This window comes from Neodiprion pinetum, chromosome 5, assembly GCF_021155775.2.
Source record: "Neodiprion pinetum isolate iyNeoPine1 chromosome 5, iyNeoPine1.2, whole genome shotgun sequence".
Classification (NCBI taxonomy): Eukaryota; Metazoa; Arthropoda; class Insecta; order Hymenoptera; family Diprionidae; genus Neodiprion; species Neodiprion pinetum.
In genome coordinates, this window is record NC_060236.1 from 25,759,391 (window position 1) to 25,779,757 (window position 20,367).

A 20,367-nucleotide genomic window follows, 5' to 3' on the forward strand; every position below is an offset into this window, starting at 1 on the left:
AAGTACCTTGTGGATTATGATTCACCACTCATGACGCAACATCACTCCGCATAATATATAATAGTAGCTGATAAGAGCGCAACGTTACTCATATTTAAATACCGAAAAGTTGGACAAATTATATCCTTAAAGCTATAATAAATAAATTGCATATTTATTTATTCGCAACTGATAAACTGGGAAATTGGAAAATTTTTGTCGTATGTACGGTGATGATACCTATACATGTTTATGGTATAGAGTTCAAGTAACACATTTTGCACGAAACATGGATGGACGTAGTATCAATGAGTAAGAATTGTACATATGGAAAATCAAACTGATTGTGGTATTAGGATCTCAAAGTTGCGTGAATATTATGTTTGGTATTGCAGTATACTCATATTACTAATTCGGATATTACTGGACAACTACTGAAGATACTTGCATTGATGTGAGAATGGATATGATGGATTGTTTTCAGAACATGAAGAGTCCGTTACTTGGAATCGTTTCCAATTTTCTCTGCAACTGCCCAAAAACGATCTCAATTTCTAAAAATTCTTGGCAAGTCCTTGAACATGGCAATATTTTTGAAGTAATGAACCAAAATAGGATTCGTTATTCAAATGGTCTTTCCGTGGATATGTTATACGCAAAAATATATGAGAGATCCACATATGTATTTACATATGCTTGTACGCGGGCTCAGCGTAAAGAAATTTCCACCATTCCTGGCACTTGCGTAATGGTTGAAAAATAACTGTGTTCTACATGCAACCATACCGATCACACAATTGGCTGCAAGGTTTGCGATAAGGTATTAGAAGGTTCGGTATATAGCACAGGACAATATAGACAATATGGTAATAACGAAAAAAAAGAATTCGCAATCGTTACAGTTTATCTACGGCGTGAAAGCTATATATCCAGTGGCTACAATAGGTTGCATTTTCAAAGTGTCTTCGCATTGTACAATCGGCCTTTGACGGAACTGGAAGAGTAAATTATGAAGCGACTAGCGAGCCTGCTGCTGATTGTCATCTTGACTACAGAATACGCCAGTGCTGGTGAGAATTTGGATTAAACAGACGCCGTTGCGACTACTCTTAACACTTGTCTACTTCAGTCTATCGATTCGCAATCATTTTGAAATATAACACGTATCAGTCGCTCTCATTAATCGTAAAAATTATTTTTTTCGACTTCCAGTAACTGTGGTAAGAGAGAGGGATGGGAGCATGGAAAGTAGCAATGGTATAAACGGCAGGGTGGCGGACCATGTTAGACAGTTAATCAACGGGGTTGAACGCCTTCCTTACATCGGGGAAATAGTTAAGAACTTTTTAACACAGGCGATAGACATCGGGATTCAATTGGACGTTGCAACCAACGGAAATCTTAGCCGCATGATAAATAGGATAATGCCATGTACAATTTCCGTTGACGGAAGTATGATGTGCAGCGGAGTTTCCATGGCATCACAAATTCGTGAGCTCGTTACGAGCCTGATAGACATCTTCCTTCCTCCATGGGCTAAGATTGTGTTGGCCACGGTTATAGCTCGCATGAAACCAATTAATTTCACTGATAACTGGTAGCCCGGTTCTATCCATCTGGGCATAATATTGATGTCATTGATATTATACAATTATCTATGTAACGATGCGTCTTTATTGCATCTGTGTTCGATTAAAACTTTATCTATATAATGAATATTTCCTGAAGAATTTACCATCTACCTGGATTGTTATTCACTCCTCACGCCATCGTTTAAATCCGTGTAATATGTGTAAGTATAGTTGATAAAAGAGCAAGCTGGTCAGTTGTATTTCAATATCGATAAAGTGTGGGCACTGTATGCTGGACGGATAAGCCAAGACCTCAGTTTCGTCCACGATGATCAGATGCATAGGTATAATGTGAAGTAGAAATAAACCAAAAACTTAGGTCTGCGTAATCAAACATCGTAGCCAGTTGTGAGTAATTACTGTAATTACGTTCTGTCCCATTCATCTTTATGTCGTAGCGGGAACATGAGCCAAGTTAATAAGGATGCGTTTCGAAATTAGCCCCCAGTATTGTCAACAATCTTTTATCTCTTCCTCTTGTCTAGGGAGTTTTTTTCGCACTGCCACATAGACTTGGAACGTATCCTAAGACATTTGAAAACAACAGTCCGTCGTACTACAATGAACATTAGGAAAATGTTTTGAGACAATAATGCGTATATTATACGATGAAAAAGGGTTACAAATATTCAGAAGCGAATTGACAACGATGCGTAATTTCAAACGCCCAGACGTATTTATATAACGTCATAAAGTAGAGGTGTACTAGCTGTACATCGCATATTATATAGTATGGTGGAAGATCGTCTACACTCGAATGCCAAAGACCCGTTGAAACTGTTGTGCACAGTTGACACAGTCGACAAACGAAAATGTACGTTTTGGAATATTTTCTCGAGGCTAGACAGGTTACAAAAATCCAAGAATTTTCAACATTCCGTACAAGGAATGCAACGACATTATTGTGGCCGTCAGACCCTCAGGTAGTGCTCCCTGACGCGCAAGGGTCACGGCAAATTCGTCCAATTTTGGTAGCATGAAGTTCTTCGTGAGCTTCCAGCCCTCAACCAACGCAGCTTCACTTATGTTCGACACTATCCGGCCTGCGAGGTTCATCAAAGGACGTTGCATCGCAGTTATATTTCTGATTATCCCCATACGTCCCCAGGCCAGTAGGCGACAGAACAGAACCAACGGCATTCTGAGGATGCTGACAAGTATGCCGCGGTGGTTGTCGTGGCCTGAAAACAACGTTTTATTCGTCAGTATCTGCTCTTTTCGTTTGTGACACAGTATCGAGTAATCAGCGCCCACGATCATATTACCCTCATCGTTATTGCTCGTCGTCTGCAGCTTGTTGGTACTCGTATTAAGAGCGACGGATCGATTGTCCCCGGCATAGGAACTGGTTCTATGATCAGCAGAGACTTTCGGAAATATACAGTGGATTGTCAGAAAAATGCCGAGCAAAATTAGCCCCCTTCTCGACATCGTTGCGACTAGGGGCGAGTCACTTCTGCTGCAGGAGAGTGGAAACCGATGATTACAAGCCGATGGCAATCCCCTCTCTTGTGGCAAAAGATACCCTTCGCAATTATGTTAACTATTCAGACTGGTATACTGGTCGCATATGCACGCTGCATTTGCTATGAAAGTGACAAAATGGCGTCGACTGTGACGTATTGGTTGACGGTATGATATGCTAAATCGACAACTAACTCATGGCAGGATTAAGAGAAGAACCAGCGGATGGCGATTCTGTATTTTTCAATAGTTCATGATGACAATTTAGTGACTTATATGGATGTCGGTTATTCACATCACCAAGCGTCTAGTTATTCACGTAGGGGAAGAAGGTCTACAAACACAGTGGTATAATTTTTTTTTACAGTAAGAAGCTTGATTTATCCACCAGCAAGGGATTCACCAGAAAGGCTGTTACCAGAAAATAAAGTTATGGAACAAGGCTGCAAGTCGAAAACTCGTCAGTTATTCTATACGGAAATTGATATTGGCACACTTTGATGAGTACAAGTGTCATTGTCTGCTCAAATTTACTGTCAACGTTATGTACCGCAAGTGGATTGATGCATTATCGGCAAGATGCGATACTTGCAATATAGGTAATTGGTACGATTATTCGGCATAATTATCTGCATATTCGTGCGATAATATCAAAAAATAGCCACGTACGTATCTCATATCAATTTCGTAGGCGAATCAATCGTTGTGTTACACACTATCCACGCAAAGTTAATTGTGTTTCGTAAAAGCTGCACAACAATGTCTAATTAACTCGTGAATAATTCACGCGTTGCGAGTGATAAGTCGAACGACCAAGGTCGTGTTTCACGCAATTTACTTGTGGCTTGTAAATTGTAAACAATAATTCATGCGGCAGTCACACGTGAAATTTGGGTAATTTGAATAGTTTCAATAAACTAAACAAAAGTATAGTTCTTACGTAGTTGTATAATGTACAAACCAACATAAGTAACGCAAGGAATGATGACATTCAATACGTACGTTGTATTAGTAAGCCCAAGGTACACAAGCCTTTGGAGCGTCAAAAATTTGATCATACTCGTATTTCAAGATTGAACGGTATGGAATTCTGCGGCTGGGAATTCAGTCGAGCATTTCGGAAGAACTTGCAAAAACTCTATGCGTAAATTGTACGTTCTTGAAAACGAAAATTAAGCGATCGGCCTTGTTTGCGCCTACCGACATAAGTTGGTGCGTTGTTACAACTATGATCAATAAAAGGGAGAAAAAAACTTGTGTACACACTGAAAAAAATACCTGATATGACTAATTGGTATACTCTGTACATACATGGCATACGCTTAAATTTAACGTTACATCTTCGTGTCGTACGAATATCTACAAGCTGATAACACAAGCCGAAGCGACGAAAAGGGGAGCTGGAACGTTTCAATATTTTTCCGGATTGTATAAATTTTTTGGTGTTTCATGTTACAATTACAAAACTCTCTACCAGCGAATAGATTGTCATTTAAAACTGAATTATTCATTCAACGAAATACATATTATTTTCCATCGAATTAGTCGAACAACTTAGCCTCGAGAGTAGCTGGAATATTTTATTTCCACGGTGAAATGGAGTGTGAAATTACGCCAATTAAAATCTGACTGTTTCCAGTAATAGGATAAATGAAGATGGGATACTACATCTAAGTTCTTATTGTACGTTGCATAATTATCAGCGCATTATTTATGAACATTAAAAATGCCCAATTTCCATTCTGCGTGTGTATTACGTGCGATTGTCTATACAATTATTGATCCTCTCGTCTGTTAAATATTCGCATACAATGTAAAGGAAGTAATTCACCAAAGTTCCGAAGTAAGTTAACAGGCATCCGGCATCTCGTTAGCCTATAAATATGCGCAAGAAATTTCAATCGGTACAATGGACCACACGGTGCAGGGTAATGTCTGCCCTATAAAGGATTTCATGAAAAAATTTGCCAGCCACAAAATCGAGCCGACACTCCACCAGCTGTTGGACTCCGTCATACCTGTTTTATCGTTGTCAATGCCGACTGAATTTGGTTGATTAGAATTACCTGTGGAATTTCAAAGCATGATATATGCGAAGCACTGCACAGTTTCGTTAAAACTCGTGAGTTAACATCTCTGTATTGATAAAGCACTTACCATCTACCTCGCAAATACTTGCGAACACGAGGATCGAGATCACCGTGACTCCTACGAAGATGCGATACAAGTTACTCGCCATTCTCAGTTTCACCATCCAGGATAATTCCTCGACAAAGTGACAAAGTAGAAACCGAACACCTAGTGCGTGTCCTCGAACCCGTCACACTTTTTATATACTTGGCAACTGCTGATGTCTGCATGCATACGTTGTAATTGGGGGCGTAATGGTTGTGCCGACATTACGTACACCTTATGTTTAGAATTGTGTTTTCTTATCAGCCACGATGCGCGAATATTCAGATGCAGTTCGATTTCACCAGCTTTACGGGCCTTGGGCCACATGAGTTTGACCCGTAAGTTCGCATGATTTTATTAAATATTTTTAACTCTTGATATGACACGCGTATCGAGAAATTTTTTTGGAACTCAATTTTAACGCAGTTTTATCACGCCACTGTGTGACTCAAGTTTCTGTACACCTTTACAACGATAAAAAAGATATCACATTTGTAATTTGATGTATTCCCATTACCTGACTATGACATTATATAAGCGTAATTTTTCACTGACTCAAGGGGTGTAAAGCTTCTTTCACTACTCGTATCGATGCATATGTTAGGAAGATTTGGACATACTGATATTTTCCTACGGGGAAACAGCGTATCAAAAGGAACAAGAAGCAGGAGTTATAAGAGGAGAGTTTACACAATTGTCATTATCGCGTGAGAATCGCCTGATTCTTATTTGATTTTTAATCCAATTGACATTTGTATTCAAGATTCAACTGCATGTTTTCTTTTCGCATGACTGCGAAACGAACAAATTATACGTGATCGTCATTTCCGTTAAGCTTGTCCTGCTTTTCTCGTCATTTTCGTAGTGTGGTTAATTATAAGACGTACGTGGGTACGTATATAAAAGTGAAAACGGCCATTATAATTTCTCCGCAGCTTGGCGAGCCTCGGCCATGTAGAGCCTGCCGAGATCGCTCAGATCGGCGGTTTCCTCTGAGAGCCAATCGCGGTAGTAGAATACTCGTGCAAAGCCATCCGGTAAGCCGTTGGCGCAGAGATTTGCCCACGACACAACTCCAGCCAATTCTCGGTTACAGACGAGAGGACCGCCAGAATCACCCTACGGAACACATGTCGTATTTTTCACGATATTTCAAATAAATTGTGCGATTATCGTTTAAACGATGTTGCATTATGGATATTTCTGCCATTGACCGACTAATTTAAACGACAAGCGAAGCGTTGGGTGGAAAAAAACTTTGGACGGAAATATTTGTCACATTACCAGTAGTATAAATAACTGACCACGGCTGCCAGTTTTTCGTAATCGAGCCAACAATTTAGTGACAATTGACTTTTAAAATAGAAACTGCAAAAGAATAACAAGGCGAAAATATATTTTACAAGCAGATATGTGTATGCATGGAATTCGTGAAATTCTCCATAGTTATTTTGAACCCTTGATAAAGTATAGCTTTGGATATACCGTTTTCCTACAGGTGTTTATCGTTTCAAAAAGCTTTTATCATTCGCTTCGAAGAACGTTTATTGCAACGTGAATTGTACGTACATACATGTCCATTAATTCCTGTGATTTAGAACTGTTGGCATAGATTACGTGCAGCACGCACACCTATGCTAATATACACATTTTCTCTGTAACAGATTGTTAAAGTAAAAGTAAGACATCGGGCCATTAACAACCATGCCAATAATGTTTTTTCCGTTATGCGAGTGTAGAAATTATCGCTGTTGAGTAATTTAAGCAAGGGTTACGTCCTGCATGCAGGGCTGATTGCTTTCCAAATAATAATCGTGAGATACATGAAAGATAAAAAATGTAGGCCATTATTAAAATTTAACTCTTGTTTTTCGTTCTTGCTTCACGGAAATAACACGGTAAAGGTATATCTAACAATAAAATTACTTTCGTTTGTACGCTCATCCCTGCAGCGATCATTGTCAATATTTTGTGTGATTGATTGTTCGGAGTGTATATAAGTTATGTAGGCAAATCTAACCGCAATACTAGGCCCTCGAGGGGCGGCTGGCTGCAGCCTCGGCTGCATAGAATCTGCCCAGGTCGCTCAGATCGGCGATGTTTTCGTTGACCCAGTCACGGAAGGCATAAACCCGGGCGAATCCGTCCGGTAAACCGTTGGCGCAGGGGTTTCCCCACGAGACGACACCCGCCAATTCTCCGTTACATACGAGCGGACCTCCGGAGTCGCCCTGCAGCATTTTATTCGACATTGTCAGGTACGCGTCAGCCTTTTTATCCAATGATGCGTATCCTCTTATTTTTAATAGATTCGAGGCATAGTCTACAGGGTCAATGATATCGAATCGTACCCCCTTAAACCCACCACAATTCCTAGGCTCTTACGAAAGATACGAATGCACGAATTAATCCACTTCAAACTTTGGACAATTGAGCAGCCCTGGTTAATAATTATACCTATACGTTGCGAGACTCGATTCCTCTTGTGAGAAACCTTTCGCCTGGTGGCGAGCGCGGAACTGTTCTATTAATTGACGGATCAATGATTTGTTTTACTGCCAATAAACCGTGATCACTGAACGTTGTGGAAGTAGTGTCAATCGGAAATAGGTTTTTTTGAAACCGCACTTCTATTTATAGGTATGAGGATCCATTGAAGAACGTTGTTTTTCCACTCGATACAACGCTTCGCTTTCTATCAAATTATAATTCACATGTATGGAATGCGCGAGGTATTTTACACGCATGAATTTAAAGAGACGCTATTGTGTTTAAGGTACGGAATGATTACCTAAATATTTATGATACATTCGTATGATAAGTAAGGCGAGTATTACGACGAAACTTTGAAACCACGATGACAACGAATGATCTAGTCCTATTTATGTTCCAGGTATGACGCATTGTATAGTCAACGGCATAAGCTTACACATGCATTTACACCTATAAATACTCACACTGCACACGCCGTTCCCTCTCACGCCACCCACGCACAGAGTGGAGTTGAATATCATCGAAGATGCCCAGTACTGGATGCATGTATCGCGAGTCATAGTAGCCATTACTCCGGACTGCAGTTGACTCGGCAAGGTGTTAGAAGGCATCTGAAAGATGTTTCTAACTTGTGAAAAAAAAAAATCAGTAAATCCTACACGATATGCCGAAGCAAATTCATCTCGATCGATTCAAACTCAAATCAAATACTTGAGATGAATAAATCTGCTCCGAATCAATCGGATCAATTTCTCAAATTTACAATTCATCGAATACAGTTTTGGTTATTGGCATTTTCATCGGCCGTTAGCCAGCTTACGTGGTGTCGACCCCACCCGGAAATGTCGCAATCCTGAACGTCGACATCGGCAGTTGCGATGGGTATCGGTTGTTCGGTAGCAGTATATGGAATTGGTGTAGCGAGTTTCAATACTGCAATGTCATTTTCCCAAGTGTTGCTGGGATTATACTCGGGATGTATTCGCACTTCCGACAATTGCGTAACCCGTCCTCCGAAAACGTTGCTCAAGTGGCCTGTAACGACGAATCTTGCGCTCGGATCAACCGCCTCTGGAACATTGCTGCAAAAGCAACAATCAGTTTTTCACTTTCCGACATGCTTATTTGTACTGCGGTATATTTCCGGTTGAATGATCCAAGGGCGCATGGCACCGACAAATTAGATTTATAATTATCGCAGCACTTTTTGCACGTCAACGATTTCGAACTCGCATTTTTTTCGTGAAAATTAATTATACGTCAACTAACTTGGCGACGCAGTGAGCAGCGGTGACGCAGTGTTCGGGTGTTACAAGGGCTGCTCCGCAAGTATGGGAAAAGCTAGTGCCCACGCGTAGAGACACCTTTGGACATACCGTAATTGATTATTGCTGTTGAAATAAGTAACGGGTGATTTTTTAACCGAATGGTAATTACCATGTACGGATATCTTCCATACTCCGCAACATCCGCGTTGACGAGACGGTCTTCCGGTCTGGCTGTAACAATCAGGCAAGACATTCGTGTAACAACGTATAATTTCAACAATGATAGCCAATAATTCGTTATCGCATGATAGGAGCACTTGGGATTGGAGCGGGCATCTGATAATCTAATATTTTACATAATTACATATCAAAATAACTTTGAGTATAAGAAAATTTTAACGCACCCGATGAAACGGCCAGGGTGGCAACGCCGATGATAAAAATGAGCACAAACCGCGACATCGTCGTAAAATTTGTGCGCGAAAAATGTTTCGACACTAGGATATATAGCCTCGGTGTATTAGTTATCGTATAGATAGAGAATTCCATTCGTCTTAATTAGGAATCCTAGGTGACTAGAGAAAAACGAGAATTAAGTATCTAATGGACAGTCGGCGGGAGAATTTCTTCCGATAATACCAGACTAGCCGCGACGGCGATGATCGAGGTGCCGGTAGAGAAGATAAGAACATGATATCGGGTGGTTAGAAGCTTACGAATGCGGGTCAGCCTTGATTTCATTCGCATGTAAATACAGGCTGTATTACGAAACTCCATTACGTACACCATCGATACGTTCGCAAGGGAGGGTTATCACTTCCGTAATCGTCAATAAACTTTTGGACTTCTAATTCTGTCCAAGCGGCACGCAATTATTGTACCAGGAATAATCATAAAGGTATATTCCTACATGGATTAATCTACGAACGGATTACTTGAAACCGGAATTGCGACACGATCACGTGTTATGTCCACATTAAACATAAATGCACTTTGGCCTACATCACTGAATGGTTATTATCAGATTACAGATCCAGTAATGGATTGGTACAGGCGTTATGGTAGCAGAAATAACGTTCGTTGTCCGTTACTTGCTAATATGTCGTATAAACCTGCATACGAATGGTTCACAGTTCACCCCGTTAGATATACTCGGATTTAATCACTTCCTGATATGTCACATGCATACTATAAAACGTCGGCGCTAATGAACAGTGATAATTATAAACACACCTGGAATGTGCTCAAAAATTTTTAAATGCAAGTACTTTCGTTGTGACTCTGATGCTGTGATCTATTTTTAATGCCACTAACGAAAAATTTCGCTAAATATTCCGATAAAAAATTAAATGGGTGAACATTCACTCGAAATTTAACTATTTTTGGGTCGGATCAATTTGTGATGTTATACATTTGGCCATTTTTTCTGTTACTTTCGCATTATACTCTGGTTTTCTGCCAATTTACCGAGCGATTGTATCGCTATATGTGCAAATTGACTTACCGCTGGTTTGATTTGGGTTTATCGATTCATAAAGCAAATAATTCATCCGAGAAAATCATTCGCCTATAACACGGTCTAACGTGTTTCTACCTTCCACAAGGGTTCTCCAGTGTCTTTTGCAATTCACGTGTAAAGATGTATCAGGCTTACACGGCACATATCAGCTCTTTATGTTCCAGGTAAAAAGATGGATTTACGTGGAAGATTCTGACCGTAATCTTGTCAAAGAGTTGTTATAACTTGTACAGCAAACATTTTGCGTCCAAAGTGCGGGTGACTACCGATTATCAATGAGAACCGCTAACACTCACGTTCTCGATATGTTTACGCAGGCAAAAGAGGTAAGCAATCAGCTTTACGACGAGGAAACGAGCAATTTCACAGTGAACATTTGCCTTTTGTCATCATCTCGCAAACCATGAAACCAATTGGTGTTCAATGATCGGCAAGTAAGAATAAGTAAATTGGGTACACATCGCTGAACCACATCGCTCAGTTCGCCTGGAATAGAAAACGGGATTAGTACCTATTGAAAAAAGAAGAGAACTGGATGGGTGGAAACTAAGAGAAAAACTGAAATGCTAGCGTTCGCCCGTGTCCTGTTAGGAACGATGTCGGGATTCTTCGTCCTAATCCTAGTCACAGTAAGTTTAGGCCCGCACATTGCGAGCGGTCAATTAATCAGACCAAACCACGTCTACCAAAGTATGATATCTGGCGTGCACGACTACTTCAACAACACGTGCATCATACTGCTGCACGCGACGATTGATCCAATGGAAACGAAAGGTGAAAAATGCGAGAATCGTCAATTTTCGATACACATGCCTATATGAACAGTAATTCGTATTTTCAGGAACGAAAAACACCGTACTTTTGCGAAATCTTCAGTTGTACCTTTCCCGTGAACGACAGACGCGAACAGCGATCATGGACCTCGGCACCTTCACTACAAAAGTAATTATTCCGTTGTAAGAAAGATACACGCGTTTGCGAGATGGACGTAATGATACGTGATCGTATTTTTTTAAATTTCAGGTCGGTCGATCATACTTTAACATCAAACGACCCCTGTTCGTCATTCTGAATGATCAAGGGAACGTACAACACCTTCTGACAAATGTAAATGCCATCAAGTTTCGTCATAAGCCTCAGTTTAATGTATAAGGGGCATTCCATGGTATCTCGATCAAGATTCTGAGTCGATGTATCGGTCTGGCTTTATAATTTTTTCTGTGAAAGTACATGGCGAAAAACGTAATCGCAATTTTTTCACAATCTTTCGACCCAGTGTATCTGAAGTATAATTTAAAAACTTGAAAATAAACACCAAAATTCTAAAATCAGAAAACAGTTATAAAAATCTTATAAAATATGTATAAAATTTTGACACCTGTTAGAAGATGAAGATTTCATAACTTGAAAATATAAATAAGAAATATAAAAAATAAAATTAATATTATTATTGGATTGCGTTTTTGACATAAGAATGAACACATAAGCTTATTATAATATGGGCCGAAAAACGTCTTGTACTTTCGCACCAAAAATTATCAAGCCAATCTGAAGCAACGACTTAGAATCTTGATGTCATGAAATGTCCCACAAGAAAACTCTTATCCAAAGTTTTCTTACGCCGGTTCTAGAATCCTGAGTCCTTTTTGCACCTTCTTTTCCAAGTATAATATTGTAAACACACGCATCAATGCATGTTCAAATAAAATGTGTGTGCGTAGGTATTCATGCGGTATAGTATATATAACAGCAGGTATCTACGTGGATAACTATGGCCTACCCGACGTGGATGATATTCTTGAGCGAAGGCTCCACAGCGAGTGATTTCTTCTCTCGCATGGACATACCGTTTGACTGCGAATTCCTGGTCTCGGAAAGTAACGGAACGATGGAAGTAATTACGGAGGTGTATCGCGTCTCTCCGGGGGATGTGCTACGGAATTTGCCCTTTGGAACTTGGAGCCCTACTGACGGTGTCAGGACAACCAGGCTGACCTTTTATCAACGAAGGAGCAATCTCTTCGGAAAGAAACTACGCGTCACCTCAATAGAGGTATTCCGATATGGAATGTATCAGATCTGTTATCGGTTCAAAATGATTAGCCCGCGATAACCGGGGATTATGCACCGTGATGACGAATGTCATGATCACCGTACAAAAGGAATTTGTAGTTTTTTGTATCTCACAGAACTCTTCTTCGGTAGCATGAAGATTTCGTCGCTTCAGAATGCTTTTCTGAAGTGTTTTCAAAATCAAATCAACTTTCTAATGCCTTCGAAGTTTCCATCCAACTCTTTTTAACACTCAGACTCTGAAGAAATCGACCTTACGATAAAAGAGGCAATATATTTCAGAAGTAGGAAATGAATATATCGTACAGGGTTTTTTGTCAGACACTAATGGCAACGTGGCACAGCACTCTCGTCACATAAGCATACTATTCGTATAATGTCGGGACGGTATATGGTACTGGATAATTGCAGAATCCACCGATGTCAACGATCCTAACCGATGAACAGGGTGAAATGATTGGAGTTGGCGGATTGTTTGGCCGGATCCTGGAAATACTTCAAGAAAAAATGAATTGCACGTAAGATATGCGTGACTATATATTATTCTGAATCTTGAACACATAATCGTTTAAGATGTTGGAAACTCACTCATGTAATTCGTCGTGAAATTAGCTAGGTTGAACCGTCGTCACCAGATTTATCGTCAGATTTTGTAGTCTCACAATCGTTGTCCAGATTTTTTCTTTCTTGGCGCTTTCTCAATTCCTCCAGTTGTTTCGCAGTTTCTCTCTTGAAGTAACGATCTTGGCTTGCCGAGCCCCTTTCTTCAAAAATCTCAGTCTTCGTTCCATCGCCTTTCCTTCTCTTCCGTTCTGAAAATGACCTCTGCCCTCGACATGTTCTAACCATTCGCGACAATCCACGTCGAATCATTTATAAATGCTACAAGACTGATTCACCACGTTATTTTTTCGTTAAGAATCTGTACCGTCCACCCCGGCATATTTTCTTTTGTATGTAGACCAAACTATGAGTCCTGCAGGTGGAAAAAATGTTGATCAATATTGCCAAATATAAAACGGGCCGTGGCCATTAACAGCCACAACTATGTTCACGCCTTTGTGCAGATTCGTTTGTTTCTTTCTCTTGCTTTTCCTTTACCGAACAGGAATTTTCGTTTCAACAGGTTCGAATACATCGAGTGTGACTCGTGGGGTTCGATATCCCCGAATGGAACCTGGAATGGGATGCTTGCTTTGTTGAATGAGAGAAAGGCCGATCTGGCCGCCAGTGAATTAGTGATGACCAGCTCACGAACACAGATCGTTGATTTCACGATACCAATTGTATCCTCAAGGTAAGCTATACAGCCAAACAAAGCTGCGTCAAACATCCTGTATTGGATGATTAGAAATGGTGATACTCTACCGGTGCATGCAGATTCCGTACCTACATCCAAAGACCATCGTTTGCATTTGTCAAGTGGCGAGGCTACACAGCACCCTTTTCAAAGAACATCTGGATGACCGCTGTATCGCTGATAATACTTTCCAGCATCATCATCGTTTGGATGGAATATGCCGAATCGTGTTTGAAGCGTCATAGAAATTTCATTAATTCAAGGTTAATGGAGACCATTTTGGCGGTTTTTGGAGCTTTTTGCGGCCAAGGTTGTATCCCTCATTCACGTTCTGTGCGCAGGGTGCGTTATTCTGTGCCGAATTGCTTGGATTGCTGTGCGTGCTGCGAACGACAGGAAATATCAATAGCTATAAACCTTGCTTCACTCCAGTTTACTGATTTCAGGACGTACATCGATTCTATTTCTTGTTGGTCCGAACTACAGCTTACTAACGAAAACCTGTGAAAAATGGACACAAGCATTCCAGCGCGAATAATACCGACGCACAGGACTATTAGCATGACGCTAACAACAAGCGCACAATTAAAACAAGGGTGTTTTTTAACTTGCCTCAGGCATAATGCCCTCCCCATTGACAACTGCGAGGACCATTCACCTGGCGATTCACCTGACAGCAGTCATTCTATTAGCCGCCTACTCCGGAGCTCTGGTCAGTTTCTTAGCCGTCCAAATGTTCACGATGCCGTTCACGACGATGGAAGGTCTGTTAAAAGACGGTACCTACAAATTCGGAGTTGTCTCCAGTTCGGCGGAGTACAATTTCTTCAGCGTAATGCCCACATATTGGAAATTTTCAAAATTATCCAAAAGCGATCAAAAGTTCGTTCAATAACAGCACAGGCCTGTGATACCTACACTTTAATTTTTCCACCAGAATACATCGGACTTGGTGCTACGAGCGCTGTTCGAAGAGAGAATGGAGTCGGACAGACAGTTACCGCGAAATTACCTCGAGGGGTTACGACGTGTCTGTGAAGAAAATAAGTACGGTTTCATGATTACGGACACCATGGTCGAGGCACTCGAGAACCGAGTCGACTGCATAATTGAAGCACTCGAAACTATGCTGCAAACTTCTTTAGCCATGGCTGTGACGAAGAACAGCCCCTATCGAGGGATCGTCAACGCTAAGTAAGTCTTTTTACGGATAACATATGCAAGCACAAAATCGAGTTAAACAATCATTACACCTACAGCATTCTAATGATGAGGGACAGCGGTATTCTGAAACGCATATTCAAGGCCGAGTGGCCGGTTAAATTCACCAAGGTATACCAAATACGATTAGGGTGAGACTTAACAGCGAGACTCTTGCGATTCATCGGATAGCATTTTCCTTAATGGTCGATCCAATGTTGGGTATTGATTGTTTTTTTACACAGGCTAAGCAGCAATGGAGTTCAGTTGAATTTGGGGATATCGTTCCGCTGATTCTCGTCCTTGTCTGCGGTATTATTCTTGGGAGTATTTTTGTTTGCGCTGAGAGATTTATTACCTGGCAAACTGCACACTTCAGATTCGGTAACGGGATATACCGCACCGAAGTTAAGAGTGTTAATTGATTATATCAAATATTGTATGAAAATAAATATATTGAACGAGCTAGTTATGGTATCATTGTATTACAGATGTTCTTGTGTTATAAATAAATTTGTTTCGATTCTAAATTCTTCGTTTTATTTCATTGTCAACCATTATCGTACAAAATCGGTCAATATTTCCTTAAGCTGGCGGCAATGTTACTCATAAAATCCGAAATTTGAAAAAACGCTGTTTGGTACTGTTTTGAAAGCAACTGCAACGGAGAGACAGACTAATTGTAAGCCATTATCTTAGATAATGCAATTTCAGCAATAGGTGGCCATTTGTCTATAAACTAGAACCTTTTTTGTTCGATTTTAAAACTAACCGCCTCGACGATGACCGAATAATCACAGTACAGTGCAATCAATTGCGGACGTTCGCAGTGTTGTATCTTCTTTTACATCAACGCCTCGCAACTTTCCTCGCAAAAAACAGAAATGAGACGATGAAAAGATGATGAGAAAACATGCGACGTGAGAAATGATTTCATTTAATCTTCAATTACGTATAACGATGATCCCGTCGACAATGCGAGATACTCCCGATTAGGATTCATCAGAATCGAAATATAAAATCCTATTAGAAACAATCTCAACATCTACATTGCTCGGCATTTATACCAGTATATAACGTATAAATTCGAATCCAACCAGAAAGTAAACTTTCTCGTGGATTTAAAATCAGGCTTTCGTTTCTGTCCCTGTCAAAGTGACGCTGAATTATGTGTACGTAAAAAGTACCTACATCGTATGTAGTATGAAACGGTACATGAATTATATTTTCCCCAGCGTGCTTGATACGTTATGAATACCAATTCTTTTTGGAAAGACTTGAAAAAAAATATTTATGAACGAATAATTATGTTCCAACTACTTCAGTTATCTAGACATCACAGGTGCAGTATTATCGTTTGGTATTATCTGCACGCTTTCGCCATCGTCGTCAATGACAAATTTCGCATCCTTGTAGTGCATCAAGTTCCGACTTCTCTGAATTTTCCACGCCGAATACCCGGCTTTGTAGAAGGGTGGAAGAGGCTCAAAACCCCCGTCTCGAGCCAAGCCGTCGTTGTATTCCCACTGATTGTCCGCAAGCCGATGCGCGCGTCGTTTCAACGGTGACTTGCACAACGCGTCCTGAAGCATGATATCCTTCGAGGGTAGACGCACGTTACCTTTCAGCGAGGCGATGAAGTATTGTACCTCAAACAAAGAAAGAATTTTCTAAAACAAAATACCAAAAGATTATTGAAATGAATTTTTCTCATTTCTGTAAAATTTCTTTACGGAATTCCTGTTTTTTTTTTTTTGTTTCGTTTGTTTGTTTGTTGACCTTTCTTTTCTGCAACTGTCTCCATTATCCTAAAACCGGATTTCCTCTGCTTCTCGGACAAATCTTGATTTGTTCCAAATTATATAGGGTATGCGTAAAGGTCATCAATGAATTATAAATATTCTGCACGTACTTGTATATGAAACATTGGAAACGGCACAACAACGAGTGGTATCCCGACAAAGCACATCGTTGGATGTTCGACGTTTATCATGTGCCTGTAAAGGGGGTGAACGTAATTATCGTCAACTGTAATTCCGCAGGTCTCGTCGAGGAAAGGAAAACTGTACTTGTACCCCGTACAGTACAGGAATGCATCTGCGAACAGGCTTGTCCCATCTTTGAGGATGAATCGGTTGCCTTCCACCCCGGTTACGCCCATCACCTCGGTCATGTTCGCCGGTAGAGCCGAAATCAGTCTATAAGTAGAATTGGAATTTTTCGCAATTGAAATCGAGCAATTCTTTCATTACGTGAATTTATACGTTATTATGCGAGGCTTCGTGTCAAGTAATTATTTATACCAGCCGAGAGGAGATTAATGATAATTTAATTCAATTTGCATTTAACAAAAAGCAGCGTTTCGTACACAAATTTTATGGAAATATATACGAAGATTGTTTAAAAAATTTCTTCAGCTGAGAATACATGTATTGATTAATAAAGTATGGTAAAATTATTAAAGTGCAAATTTATGACAAACAATTAAAGGTATGAACTTTATCATGAGAATGTTTGTTATTCATTTCACCTGCAATTACGGAGCAGCGAAGACAGTACATTTTTTTTTAATTTTTTTTTTTTGTCAAAAATCTTTATTTACATCGTTAGATGATTGGATTAGAAGTTTGTCATCTTCATTAAAAAGCCCACAGTATCGATTACACGTAGTAAATGAACTTACCTAGGATTGTTGTGGCTAAGATAAACGTGGCGAGCGTATCCCGTCAGTTCAATTCCAATATCAGCGCCAGAAGAAGCTGCTCCCAAGACAAGGACGGTTTTACCAGTGAACGGATGTGGTTTGCGATAATCGTGGCTATGCATTACTATGCCAGGAAATCGTTGAATCCCGGGTATAGGCGGAACGTTCGGTTCAAAAAAGTGACTGCGTGACAAAGAAAATTTAAGTTGTAGTCGTGTCAAACGGTGCAATTATGAAAGTACAGTGCAATATACTGAGATTTTCAACTGGTGAACCAGAAGCGATTATGTAACATCAAATTTCAATTATTTCGAACAACGATCACAGGAAAATTTAGACGTATGAATTCTGAGTAAAGCCGATTTCTTTCCAACGCAAAATCTTTTAAAATCGGAATTGCACGATATGTTTAGATTTATTACTTTTTGGTGACTATTAATAATTTGGTCTACGCGTACCCGTTGCAGCAAAATACAGCATCGAATTCTCTTTCCACTACGGTACGGTTTAGGACATTCTTTATTTTTATTTTCCAAATTCGACGATTAGCTACTGATGAAGTAACCAAGGTTGCAGGATCGGTACACCGAACACTGCATATGGGTTGTACAGTCTCAACGCTGGTGTTGAACTGAAATTACGAAAGCGAAAACGTAGGCATTAGATGATTTATTTTCATGCGTAGGGCCTCGCACCAAAAATCATTATCAAAAGGTACAGAGTTTGATTTTTAAATAAGTATTTTTATCTTTTGTAATACTCTCAAAAAGTATCTACATAGATACATGTAATAATTCGAATTACGCCGAAATTGGGGTAATGCAACGAACTGTAGGTACGGATTGTAAGTAAACGGAATTGATTTTTTTTTTAATACGATAAATAATTGGTGCGAGTCTCATTACATATAATACAGATGAGTGAAATACGGGTAGTTGTAGTACCGTAATATATTTACGAAGTTCAAAATGATTTGTGTAATCTTCTAAATAAGATAAGACTTCGGAGTGCGAGATGCAGCTCTTCTCGCCGTTGCCCATCTTCCGCCAATCAGGAAAGTTCATTATTACGCTTGGCAAATTTGTTCTGTAAAGGTACAGAAAGGCAGTAAAATATCACCAGTAATATAGCAAAAGTACAGTCAAGTTTCAAAAATCATGTCCATATTCCAAATGCGGTTTTACAGAAATATTATTTTTCAACATTTTTATTTGCGCCTGATTTGATTCCAACTATGAGAAATTGTGACACGAATAGAAGTTTTTGTCCACAAGTCAGTATTCGGCATTTAAAAAACCTATCTGATTCAGTAACGATCCGATTCGTGACCCTAAAATATAATTAGTTGTTTATTTCTCTGAAAACTTATAATATTGAATAGGAATCATCGAGTATGTATCATCGTTCACCTGAGACTTTCGTACATGCTGGAGTGAATGGGAAGTTGATTCTTAGCGTCGACTCCGATGCTCTCGTTATAAACCCACGTGCCGCCAATGTGATCAGTCTGTTCGAATGCTTCAAATTCAAAAACCGCGGGCTCGGTCGCCAAGTGACGCAATGCGCAAAGGCCCGCAGCACCTGTGCCAATGACGCATACGCGTAATTTCCTCTCGGCTGCAGGCATCCCAACCAATTAACTCCTGAATACAGATTCCAAGAGAATCAGACAAGGTCTTTTTTTCACGGTGAATACTTTCTTAGGATCACCCTGTCACTCTACACTTTCGACGATAAGACAATAAATTGATTTTATACAAGTGTATAGCACAATGTACGTTATATTTACCCAGCAACAGTTAAAAACCACGCGGCGAATATACGGCAAAAACAATATTGTGCACCAGTCCGAGAAGCAAGCTCGATATTGTGATAGGCGGAAAAACGAAACCACGGATTTCCGATGGAACACACTATGTGTGTATCGTATATAGCTCGTGCATACATAAAATAATCATATCTTTATATACTTCGTACACGATAAGACACATTGTTATCTGCGATGGTCATTATCAGTGCATCTGCTTTTGCCCACACCACAATGTTACAATCGCGTTGTTATGCTCGGTACGGGTTAATTAAAACCAGCACTACCAGCAGCTATCTGTCACATACCTAATAAGTACAAAGCAGATCGTCGGATTTGAATTTTTCTAGTCACAAAACCGCGTGTATTCCCGCGCATTAATCAAGAAGACATGGGCGTTGTTTTCATGCGAATTTATATCAACGTCTAGTTATGCTTAAGAGACCGTAAATTTAGAATAAGAAACATCGCAAATTAAAGTTTAAAATTGCTGTCACAGTACGCGTATATCATACGACGACTCATCAATTCGTTAAGAAAAAAAAAAAAAACAATCCCTTAACCTGGGTAATACTGGACAGATTAGATTAGATAATATCGGTAACTCAAATTCGCGATTACGATAAAATTCAAGCCTATTTCTTGTACTTTGTATTTCTTCGTACAACAATGGGATTCGTCGTCTGTTAATTCCGATGATTCCGATACAATAGAGGATATATTCATCGGATAGCATTACACGTAGATAACGGAA

At 39.9% G+C, this 20,367-nt stretch overlaps 3 protein-coding genes and 1 long non-coding RNA gene across 16 annotated transcripts; 2 read left to right on the forward strand and 2 right to left on the reverse strand.

Moving 5' to 3' along the window:
* The first annotated feature begins 350 nt into the window (after positions 1-350).
* On the forward strand, positions 351-1,695 carry LOC124220306 (uncharacterized). 2 transcript variants are annotated; one of them, XR_011177208.1, is made up of 4 exons: positions 351-365; positions 464-799; positions 882-1,049; positions 1,192-1,695. It is a non-coding gene; the product is annotated as an uncharacterized lncRNA (long non-coding RNA). The 2 variants fall into 2 exon arrangements; XR_011177207.1 differs by lacking the exons at positions 351-365; positions 464-799 and having other exon boundaries at positions 810-1,049.
* LOC124220300 (chymotrypsin-1-like) lies at positions 1,338-9,574 on the reverse strand. 4 transcript variants are annotated; one of them, XM_046628978.2, is made up of 9 exons: positions 9,415-9,573; positions 9,180-9,241; positions 9,012-9,106; positions 8,563-8,824; positions 8,207-8,353; positions 5,232-6,368; positions 4,077-5,140; positions 2,876-3,066; positions 1,338-2,791 (listed from the first exon to the last, which is right to left on the reverse strand). In XM_046628978.2, the coding sequence occupies exons 1-6, from the start codon at positions 9,557-9,559 to the stop codon at positions 6,168-6,170; spliced, it is 912 nt and encodes a 303-aa protein (XP_046484934.1). In that variant the 5' UTR covers positions 9,560-9,573; the 3' UTR covers positions 1,338-2,791; positions 2,876-3,066; positions 4,077-5,140; positions 5,232-6,167. The 4 variants fall into 4 exon arrangements, with proteins under 4 accessions (XP_046484934.1, XP_046484933.1, XP_046484935.1 ...); XM_046628977.2 differs by having other exon boundaries at positions 2,876-3,069; XM_046628979.2 differs by lacking the exon at positions 4,077-5,140 and having other exon boundaries at positions 2,876-3,069.
* LOC124220288 (probable glutamate receptor) lies at positions 7,367-15,632 on the forward strand. Of its 7 annotated transcripts, XM_046628945.1 has the most exons (13): positions 7,405-7,507; positions 7,890-8,025; positions 10,847-11,303; positions 11,371-11,471; positions 11,553-11,636; positions 12,280-12,582; positions 13,014-13,120; positions 13,729-13,899; positions 13,983-14,212; positions 14,520-14,734; positions 14,840-15,096; positions 15,162-15,234; positions 15,348-15,632. In XM_046628945.1, the coding sequence occupies exons 3-13, from the start codon at positions 11,093-11,095 to the stop codon at positions 15,525-15,527; spliced, it is 1,932 nt and encodes a 643-aa protein (XP_046484901.1). In that variant the 5' UTR covers positions 7,405-7,507; positions 7,890-8,025; positions 10,847-11,092; the 3' UTR covers positions 15,528-15,632. The 7 variants fall into 7 exon arrangements, with proteins under 7 accessions (XP_068992380.1, XP_046484901.1, XP_068992379.1 ...); XM_069136279.1 differs by lacking the exon at positions 7,890-8,025 and having other exon boundaries at positions 7,367-7,507; XM_069136278.1 differs by lacking the exons at positions 7,405-7,507; positions 7,890-8,025 and adding an exon at positions 9,920-10,693.
* LOC124220294 (uncharacterized) lies at positions 15,538-20,140 on the reverse strand. Of its 3 annotated transcripts, none has more exons than XM_069136283.1 (7): positions 19,596-20,140; positions 19,216-19,525; positions 18,751-18,892; positions 18,265-18,437; positions 17,786-17,989; positions 17,015-17,300; positions 15,538-16,751 (listed from the first exon to the last, which is right to left on the reverse strand). In XM_069136283.1, the coding sequence occupies exons 2-7, from the start codon at positions 19,431-19,433 to the stop codon at positions 16,428-16,430; spliced, it is 1,347 nt and encodes a 448-aa protein (XP_068992384.1). In that variant the 5' UTR covers positions 19,434-19,525; positions 19,596-20,140; the 3' UTR covers positions 15,538-16,427. The 3 variants fall into 3 exon arrangements, with proteins under 3 accessions (XP_068992384.1, XP_046484920.1, XP_068992383.1); XM_046628964.2 differs by having other exon boundaries at positions 19,216-19,449; positions 19,596-20,139; XM_069136282.1 differs by having other exon boundaries at positions 19,216-20,140.
* Positions 20,141-20,367: the final 227 nt, after the last annotated feature.

What these genes read in the sequence shown, in the direction of transcription:
- LOC124220288 (XM_069136279.1), top strand. Translation starts at nt 11,093, where the DNA reads ATGCTAGCGTTCGCCCGTGTCCTGTTAGGAACGATGTCGGGATTCTTC. An exon ending in TACGCGTCACCTCAATAGAG is followed by an intron (nt 12,583 to 13,013) that starts GTATTCCGATAT and finishes GGATAATTGCAG; the next exon opens with AATCCACCGATGTCAACGAT. An exon ending in CGAGGGATCGTCAACGCTAA is followed by an intron (nt 15,097 to 15,161) that starts GTAAGTCTTTTT and finishes TTACACCTACAG; the next exon opens with CATTCTAATGATGAGGGACA.
- LOC124220294 (XM_069136283.1), bottom strand. Translation starts at nt 19,433, where the DNA reads ATGCCTGCAGCCGAGAGGAAATTACGCGTATGCGTCATTGGCACAGGT. An exon ending in CTTAGCCACAACAATCCTAG is followed by an intron (nt 17,301 to 17,785) that starts GTAAGTTCATTT and finishes TTCTACTTATAG; the next exon opens with ACTGATTTCGGCTCTACCGG. An exon ending in TTCCAATGTTTCATATACAA is followed by an intron (nt 16,752 to 17,014) that starts GTACGTGCAGAA and finishes TCTTTGTTTGAG; the next exon opens with GTACAATACTTCATCGCCTC.
- LOC124220300 (XM_046628975.2), bottom strand. Translation starts at nt 9,559, where the DNA reads ATGGAATTCTCTATCTATACGATAACTAATACACCGAGGCTATATATC. An exon ending in ATGGAAGATATCCGTACATG is followed by an intron (nt 9,107 to 9,179) that starts GTAATTACCATT and finishes GTATGTCCAAAG; the next exon opens with GTGTCTCTACGCGTGGGCAC. An exon ending in GAGGGAACGGCGTGTGCAGT is followed by an intron (nt 7,481 to 8,206) that starts GTGAGTATTTAT and finishes AAAATGCTGCAG; the next exon opens with GGCGACTCCGGAGGTCCGCT.